The 9,482-nt window shown below is 40.2% G+C and overlaps 1 protein-coding gene across 1 annotated transcript; it reads right to left on the reverse strand.

The window, feature by feature from the left end:
- Positions 1-755: 755 nt before the first annotated feature.
- On the reverse strand, positions 756-6,115 carry spry2 (sprouty RTK signaling antagonist 2). The gene is made up of 2 exons (XM_046837036.1): positions 5,821-6,115; positions 756-3,469 (listed from the first exon to the last, which is right to left on the reverse strand). The coding sequence occupies exons 1-2, from the start codon at positions 5,918-5,920 to the stop codon at positions 2,436-2,438; spliced, it is 1,134 nt and encodes a 377-aa protein (XP_046692992.1). The 5' UTR covers positions 5,921-6,115; the 3' UTR covers positions 756-2,435.
- Positions 6,116-9,482: the final 3,367 nt, after the last annotated feature.

Consider the following 9,482-nt stretch of genomic DNA (forward strand, 5'->3'; position numbering starts at 1 on the left):
AGAAAATATTAAGGACATAATCCTCGTCTTGCACACATGCAGTAATACCGGAAAAAATGCAGTGGCAGGCTATTCCCAAAATACCGCTATTCTCCTAAAGGAAGTGCAACATATTTCACCCGTTACACCGTGTGTAATGTGTCTTTCGTTAAAGCCTGTGTAAAGTTTATTAGTGTAGACAAAATAAAAATATTTGTAAAATTCAGTGGGTGCAGCTTATATTTGGGTGCGCTTTATAGTCCGGAAATTACGGTAGATAACATAAAATATGCCAAATAATACTTACACTATTCACAAATACAGACCTGGTCATAAGTGTGGTATGTGTAATAATGTGTAGAAATATTTTAGATAGAATTGGTTGAAAATAGTAGTATCAGATAGGTCGAAAGGTGAAGTAGCCATGTTCAGGTTTAGTCGTCTCTTTATAGACAGGTAATAATTAAATAGTAAACCATACAGCATTGAGTTTATGACTTATTAAATCCTACAAATAAGAACATACCCCATAAATGTAATTATATTCAACAAATCACATGAATGTTTAAGATAAGTTCATAAAATCAACCAGATCTTCCTATGTGAATTTGCATGTACCAGGTGTCCTGTGTATCGGCTATTCTGTCTTCTGAAATGTGACCCGAGAGTATGTCTCAGCAACAAAAAGCCACAGAAAGTCTCCACAATGCCTCTTTGTAAGCGGATGTTACAAAAGCAATTAGAATAATAAAAAAACCTTTAGAAAACATCATGGGTCAACTTCAACAACATTAATATATTTTCTGCTTCATCATGAATATAACTTTCACACACTCTTATTTGCATTATATACAGCATTCACGTTTCTCAACGTTAGCATGATAGGTGCCTCTGTAAAAATAAATACTTGTTTTGCACAATAAAAACTTAAAAATAAATATCTTTTAAACATTAGAGCATCAATTTTGTTTTTCACTGTACAATATTACAAGTATTGCTCCAGGAATAAATCAACCCTTGAAAAAATCTCAAATTTACATAAAATACAATAAACGCTCCATAAATGTTTAATGTATAAAGATCTTTCGACGTGTCCAGGTATAACGTGGCACTTTTTTTCACAGCTCAAATGTAAAAAATAAAAAAATCTCTGAGGCACTTATCCAATGAGTAATTTATAAATAGCTTTAAGTGTAAAAATTGTGAAAAGTGTTATTGCTAGTTATATCAACATTAATAAACATTTTGACTTTAGTTAACCAAAATAAAAAATCTAGGTAAAATTTTAATCAAAATCATTTGTGAGACAAATCAAATCAGTATCATGAGTCAAAGCCAATCTAATTCCTGAGTTAAAAATACTTAAATTCATGAGTCTGGGGGGGGATCACTGAGTTTCGCCGCTTCTCACTTTGTACAGTGTTAAACCTACATTCTGTCAACAAACAAATAACCATGACAACAAAAATATAAATCAGAATTATAAACAGGTCGGCCTGTCTACACTGCAAACGAAAAATATAGGTGAAGGTTGATACCTTAGTGATTAAGGCATTGGATTTTGGGTCTAAAGTTTGTAAAGATTGCAAATTCATCCCAGCCACACCAAGCGACCACCCCAGGGCCCCTAAACAAGGCACTTAACCCTATAGCTGCTTAGATGAAGAATGAAGTATGAAGAGATAAATGTATATCGCTCTGAATAAGGGCCATAAAATGCCATACATAAGTAAAAGTAAATATACTCTGCACTCCGTTGTGCTTTTGGTCTACAGTGTTGTCTACTGTCACACAACCAGAACTTTCCAAAACATTTGAAATAAAAACGTGAGCCAAATTGAGGCGAAAATACAAGGAATGGTTTAAAAACGATTTTAAAAAAGAATTTAAAAATCACTAATCATTTTGACCACCTCCCTAATATTGTGTTGGTCCCCCTTCAGCTGCCAAAACAGTCCTTAACCACCAAGCATTAACAGCATTAACTTCTTCAGCAATTTGAGCTACAGAAGCTCGTCTGTTACAGGAAGTCGCCAGCCTTCGCTCCCCACTTGCATCAATGAGCCTCGGCCGCCAGTGACCCAGTTGTCTAGACGTCACATTTTGGCCCTCGTTAAACTTGCTTAAATCTTTACACGCCCATTTTTCCTGCACATTAAAATTGAGGACCAAATGTTCCTTTGCTGCCTAATAAATCCCTCCCACTAACAGGGGCCATGATGAAGAGATAATCAATGCTAATCACTTTACCGGTCATAATGTTATGATATTATTATGTTAGGCCTGGTCGGTGTATAACATTATTATATTACATAACACATGTAACATATATTATTATTACAAAATTAAAAACAAGACATGGCTTGCCACCTATTATTAAAAAGGAGAACACACACCAAATACATAACAAACCAACACCATCTCCATCAGTGCCTAAACAACAAAGTAAAACCCAATCAGAAGCCTTGAGCAACTTTTAGATCCTTGCATCTACAGCCAGTCCGGTGGGTGCAGTTATGGCAGAGTTGGCACAGTGCCAAGCAGCCTCGGGCTGGTCCATAACACAACAGGCAGGGCAGGAAGAAAGCCATGGCTGCGGCCGTGCTCCATCGCGTACACCTCCGGGACTCACGGCAGGAAAACGGGGCGTCGGCGCTGGAGTCCTCGTCGTCACTGGAGCAGTGGTAGAGCACGGCTTTGAGGCAGCACACACAGGTGCTGTACTCCACTACTGCCTCGGCCGAGCACAGGCAGCGGCGGCCGCACAGCCAGCAGCTCGGAAGTGGTGTGGCAGCAGCGCAGTCCCTGCACTTGCATCGCCTGCAGCGATCACATGGGCTTGGGTGCTTCTTGTTTTGTTGCTTCGTCGTTTCCTGTTTCGATTCCAAGTTGTGATCTGTGGAAGAGCTTCCCAGCAGCTTCATCTCTTCCTCTTTCGAGTCGCTGCTTTTGGGTTGCTCCCTTATCGCAACATCTGGCTTATCTACGCTTGCCAGACTTCTCTGCTCTGAGATGCAGCTGCTGGCCACCTCCAACACGTCCTGCTTCGAGTCAAAGCTACTTGGTTGTTCCTCCACTGCTGTCACTTTTTGTCCCGAAGTTCCCGAAAGGCTTAGCTCCTGCGTGCATATAACAAAAATTCCCATTTGTGCATCCGGTTCGAATATCTCCGGCTGTTCTTTGACTACGGTTTCGCCTTCCACAGTCCGTTGTTCCGACGATGTTTCAATCTCGGTAGACCTCCGCGCACTTTGAGGCGAATGCGAAGAATCCTGAGTGTGATCATCTGGACCTTCTACCTGAGCAGAGTCAGAGACTTGTGGGCGGGGCCAGTTCGTAGGACTCTCAGTGTACTCGTTGCAAGAGTGAACAGTTTGGATCTGGTGGAGGGTGAAAAGGCCACTGCCACCGTCCCGGGCTCTCGGCTCCATCGTTGCTCGAAAAGGGGGTTGTGAAGATATCTGGAGCGACGTGAACACATCTGAAAGTCCTGCAGGAAAGACAGAGCGCTAAATAGGGTGTCAACGTACCTGTCTATGCAAAACAGCATGACTGTAGCCAACAGAAGATATCTAATCAACATACGGATGTAAATGAGTACCAGCTTTCCTGCTACCTGGTTCACACACACTCGTCAATTAATGACTGATATTGAAACCTCAACATTTTTAACAATTGTTCTGATAGAGAAACCTGCATTGGTTAACATGTTTCAAGACATATGAAATTGAATTGGCAATTCTTGGCCACATTTAATGACCAAAAAAAAAAAACCACTCCTAAATCAAAGTGGGGCGTGTGCCTAAGGTGAGTAAGTTCCTTCAAAATCTGAAAGTGGGTGCGGATTTACTTAAGTTTGCTTAAGATGTGATTTCCGCCGTACACATACGAAATTGGTGGAAATTCAGAAATATGTCTGCACAAACAGAAGCCAACAGAAGAGGCTAATAAACAAATCCATGCAAATAGCGTGCACACACACGTTCTACACACACACAGAGTTCTTTGTGCAGTAATGGGCTGGTGGCCTTCTCTCTCTCCCACTGTGAATGGCTCTCACTCTCTCCAGTTTCACCTCCTGTTATTTTTTTTTTTGCACAAAATCGTGACCACAATATATAAAATATTAATACGATTTAACATATTACAAATAGCAGCTGATCTGGTCCTGTCCTAATCGGTGTGCCCTATTATTCTAATGAGCACACTTGATTGGCAGCTTTGATCAGCAGTGGTGGGCCATGCATTTCACACTTAGGCTTTCAGTGGTGTCCTACCTGTATAAATCCACCTTTTAATACCATCATCATTATACAGAAACGCAGTGTAACAGAGCACTGCATCACACACAGGTGACAGACACAGTAAAAATGAATGGTGTTACTAAAGCACAAAACCCATAACACCCTTTCACTGTAGCCACAGCCGCACCATCCACATACATCATCTGTAGCAGAAGCATCGACATTAAAATCATCAGAATGACTGATTTCCCTGCATTTTTGTGCATTGTTGACATGCATAAGTCAAATTGTGAATTTTTGTGCAATTTCTTAGAAATTCAGGAAAGAAAACACGAGTGTAAATGTTTCATGAAAAAAGCCCAACAACTGTTTTGGCCGTCTTTCCTCACAATGTCCAGTTTTAAAAACTCTGTCTTTGTGAAGGTTCTTGCAAGTATATCTATGACAAAATCAATCTCCTCATTGCGAAATAATAAAAAATTGAAACCGCACGTACATATTGTGCAGTTTGCGACAGATGCGGTTTGCAGTAGCTCTCTGACCGTCCAATCAAAGGAAGTGAAAATGCTGACGTGATTGGTTGCCTGCTAGGGGCCTTGAAGTGGCTGAATTGCAGTCTGATTGATTAAAGCAACATGTTAAAGCTGTTCTAGCTGTGAAGTGAAACTCAGGAACCTGATGTGAGTAGAGCATCATTGTGCCGTCACATAATATTTGTCATTATGATAGATAAACAGATGGTTCCCTGGGGGTCTAGTGGTCTATGCGGCGCTTTCACCGCTGAGGCCCGGGTTCGATCCCCGGTCAGGGAACCAACCCCAGCCACTCTTAGTGCCGGTCCCAAGCCCGGATAATTGGGGAGGGTTGCGTTAGGAAGGGCATCCAGCGTAAAAACATGTTCCAAATCAAACATGCGGATGATCCGCTGTGGCGACCCCTAATGGGAGAAGTCGAAAGAAAGTATGTATATGATAGATAAACAGATAGACAGTCAAAAAGACAGAGAGACAGGAAGACGTTCCGAATGAGACAGTCAAACAGACAAAGAGTAAGACAAAAAGACTGAAAAAAGAGATGAGAAACAGGCAAACAGAGACAGAGAGAGAGGCACTCACTAAGACAGATGGAAAGACGGTGTAAGATAAGAGAAAGACAGTGAGACAGACAGAAAGACAGGCAGTTGGTAAGACAGACAGAAAGACATGCAAATCGATAGAGACAGAGACAAGCAGTCAATAAGACAGACAGAAAGACAGACATAAAAACAGACATAAAGACAAACAATACAGACATGAAAACCCAGTTAGACAGAGATTCAGACACACAGACAAGGAGACAGAGAGACAGACAAAAAAACAGACAGGTCTACAAGTCCAATTGTCCTCTGTCTGGAATTACTGCAAGTTTTAATACATGTGAAAATCCATAACCATAATTCCCATAATGCACTGCAATTAATCCATGAAAACAGACACACACACACAAACACACACTGCACTGCTCGAAGGCGAAATTCACAACTCTTTCACACACACGCACGCACACACACGTTACAGTGATAATTAACTGAGGAGTCAGAAATAGTTTATAAACTCACCGTAAGTTTGTGTGTTCGTGTGTGTGTGTGTGTGTGTGTGTGTGTGTGTGCGCGCGCGTCCGATCCGATGTTGTGAGTTCAATGCACCCGTCAAATGCATTGAACATCGGATGTCCTTGCAGCTTTCATCACTTTTTTTTTTACTATAAAATACAGAGTGTAAAAAAAGTACAAGTCAGAAACCAGGTCTCAAGTCCGAGTGCACGAGCAGAACCGTAGTTGCGCGAGCGCGCGCGCGCGGACAGGAGCGCGTGCGTGCGTGTGTGCGTCCGTTGCGGAGGAGAAACAGAGCAGCTCTTTGTCCCGCAGGATGTAACGCATCCGGTCCGCGCGCGCACAGGCACGGCGGGTTGCCATATCGCCAGAAAACGCACGCGTATCCACAGGAGTCAAGGGCGCGCCATTCAAGTCTCTTTAATCTGTTTGAGCACAATGTCAAACAAAATGACAACAAAAAAGTTTTGTAATTAGTTTCTGTTGTACATTAAGAGCATGTAAGAATGCATTTGACTGAAGAAAAACGTACTAAAATCCTACTGAAACAGCTTCTCTGTTGTATCTATCAGAATCATTGACTTACATTTTACTATATTTTTTCCATGAGTATGTATTAAATTATTCCTAATTATCATTCTCTTTATTATTTTTATAGCTTTTCTTCTGCCCCCTGGAGTGTACATTTAGGTTAGATTGTGTTGCCAGGGTCAAACACATCTGCTGTGAGACCCTCAGACTGAGCATCTTGGGTGTGTTGTGTGAAACTGTTGCTTTAACCAATCAAAAACTGTTGCTTAAACCAATATCATCATTTTCACGTTCTTTAATTGGATTGTCAGAGAAAGCACTAGTCAGAGCTCGCAACCTGCATCTGAAACAGACTGCACAAAGTCAAATATATTTGTTTGGATTGAATTGCTGTTTTTTTTTATTCCACAATGACTGACAGAGAAGAAGAAGGTGGAAAGTAACGAAATACTATTACTCACATTACTGTAATTGAGTAGTTTTATTGTGTACTTCCACTTTTTAAAGTAGTTTTTAAAATCTGTAATTGTACTTTTACTCAGCGGCGGGTGGTCAGGGCCAGCAAAATCTTCTCTACTGACCTGAATACTATCAGAAGCACTGACCTACATTCACAACCTAAATTATAATATTTGTTCCATGAAATTGTATTAATTTATTCCGAACAGTTTCTTCTCTTCATTTCGTGGCGTTTCTCTTGGCTGCATTGCTTTCAGTACGTGTATGTGGATGTTAGATTTTTTGTCCAATTAGATTTTAGCATCTATGTACTGCCATGTCAATCTAATCTGCCCAGGACCTTCAGAGTCAGTACCGCTGGCGTTTTTTACCATAGTCTCCTTAAGAAATAGCTCTGTTTCTTTAACCAGTCAGATTTAATATTCGCCTCACAGGGCAGCTAGCTGGTCCAGAAAAGCGTCAGCATTTTTCTGTCCTCCGATTGGTTGGTCAGAGGGAAAGTGTTACAGCCAAGTTCGACTGGAAAAACACGTGTGTAGCACTGCACACATTAATACATATGAATTAGACTTTTTTACGCCTACAGAGAAAAAGAAATTGATTTGGTCTCAGACATACTTAAAAATCTATTTTCAAGAAAAAATAGACATCGTGAGGAGGTCGGCCAACCCCGAAGCTAGCTAGCTTGTCTCAGCCCGGGAAATGGTTTGTGTACCACTTCCAGACCAGTGAATATGAGCGGTACCACTGGATTACAGCCTCTGAGGTACCAAATGTACAGCCCCCCACTGCTTTTACTTAAGTATGTTTTGTTCAAAGTATTGTACTTAATTACATTTGAAATCATATCTGTTACTGTGTAATAAATAAATAATGCAAGGCGAAAAAATCGCACAATGGAAACTACTGCACTGATCGATTGATGAGCGGAGAACAAACATGCTAAACTCGAAAAATGGGGATGGACTAGACAGACCCAGCTGAAAGCAAAATGTAATTGAATTCTTATGAAATAAACCCCTTTAATGACCACTTTCACTTCAAGTGCTAAAAAGACAACAGTTTTATTATTCAGTATTAGCTGTGTTTTCCCAAAGCGACTGAACTCGCAGCCGATAACAAGCCTGTTGAGGTTAGTTAATAATACTTATGCCTTTAGATTACATCGTTGCAATGCAACAAAACTGGTTTGGAAATAAACTTGGAGCTAAATTATCAATGCACAATGATGCTAGCTGTATTACCAGTCACGATCTAAGTGTGTTATTAAAAAAAGTGTTTATATTAAATATAATGTTATTTTAGTAGTAGATCTGCATTTGTGATTTCTCTCATTATTATAAATGACATAATAACAGGAGACTTTACACAGATTTCAACTTGGAGTTGTAGACTATCTTGCAGGCATACAATTACATCTGCATTTTCACAACCTTTGATTGGATGGTCAGAGAGCGCATTAGTCAGAACTAACAACCTGCATCTGTAGGAAACTGCACAAGCTCAAATATATTTCTGTGAATTTCATAGACTTACAAGGCCATGGTTAAAGTGGACTTTTCAAGAAAATCTGGACATTGTGAGGAAAAGGGTGCCAAAAAAGTTAAAAGTTAAACAGTAAAGCTTTTTTTTTTATGAACCATTTATACTTTTGTGTTTTCTTTCCTGTAGACTTTGCACAAAAAAAACACATAATTTTCGAATCCCCTGGAAAACTGTAATGCATGGAAAACATTGCAAAAATATGTACAGAAACCTGGAGTCATTTCATGAGGTTAATATTGATGGTTGTGCTAGAGATGATGTATGCGGTGGTGCAGCTGTGGCTACAGTGAAAGGAGACTAGTTGAATTATTTGAGCTTGTGCAGCTTGCAGATTCGGTTTGCAAGCTTTTGACTAGCACAATCTCTGACCATCCAATCAAAGGACGTGAAATTGCAGATATTTTTGGGCCTTTCAGTAAGCAAGTCGCAATCTTATTTGGTTAAAGCGACAGATACCTTTGACCCCGGCAACATGCGATGTGACAACTGAAATCTGATCGGATCGAAACTCAAACCTAAACTTACACTAAGTGCACTGCTGCATAAGAGAACCCATGAAATTAAGAGAATAGACTATTGGGAATCATGTAATAAAAAAAATCATGTAATCATGTACAAAAATATACAAAAATGTATGTCAGTGATTTTGATAGAATGTGGGTCAGCACAGAATGCCTTGCTGTCCCAGATGGCCTTCCACTTATAAAATAATTCAAATTATTAATAATGAATAATAGATGTATGTATATTTGGTGCATTCTCTTTGCTTCAATTATGTTTTGATTGCAATGTAGGCACAACCTTTGTTCCTGTAGGAGCCATGATTTCCCAAGTTTGCCTGCTAGGTTCTTTCTGTACCTTGTCATGGTGGGAACATGTTCCTCAGGGTTGGGCTCACTCCATAGAGTGCAATTATTGATTTTAATATTTTAAGCGAAATTGTAACAAGAATCTCTTTGATGGCATAACCTTCCCTGAAGACATTATCTCACAGTAATTTACTCCAGTTTTAGTCCTGGATAGTTATAGTGCCACAAGTGGGCTGCGTTCCACAGGATCTGAATCCTTTCTAATAAGTCGTGATTTTAATATTTGGTGCCAAGTTCGAGGTCTGCCAGCACTGCTCCAGCATG

This window comes from Silurus meridionalis, chromosome 24, assembly GCF_014805685.1.
Source record: "Silurus meridionalis isolate SWU-2019-XX chromosome 24, ASM1480568v1, whole genome shotgun sequence".
NCBI lineage: Eukaryota > Metazoa > Chordata > Actinopteri > Siluriformes > Siluridae > Silurus > Silurus meridionalis.

What these genes read in the sequence shown, in the direction of transcription:
- spry2 (XM_046837036.1), bottom strand. Translation starts at nt 5,920, where the DNA reads ATGCATTTGACGGGTGCATTGAACTCACAACATCGGATCGGACGCGCG. An exon ending in CACGAACACACAAACTTACG is followed by an intron (nt 3,470 to 5,820) that starts GTGAGTTTATAA and finishes TCTTTCCTGCAG; the next exon opens with GACTTTCAGATGTGTTCACG.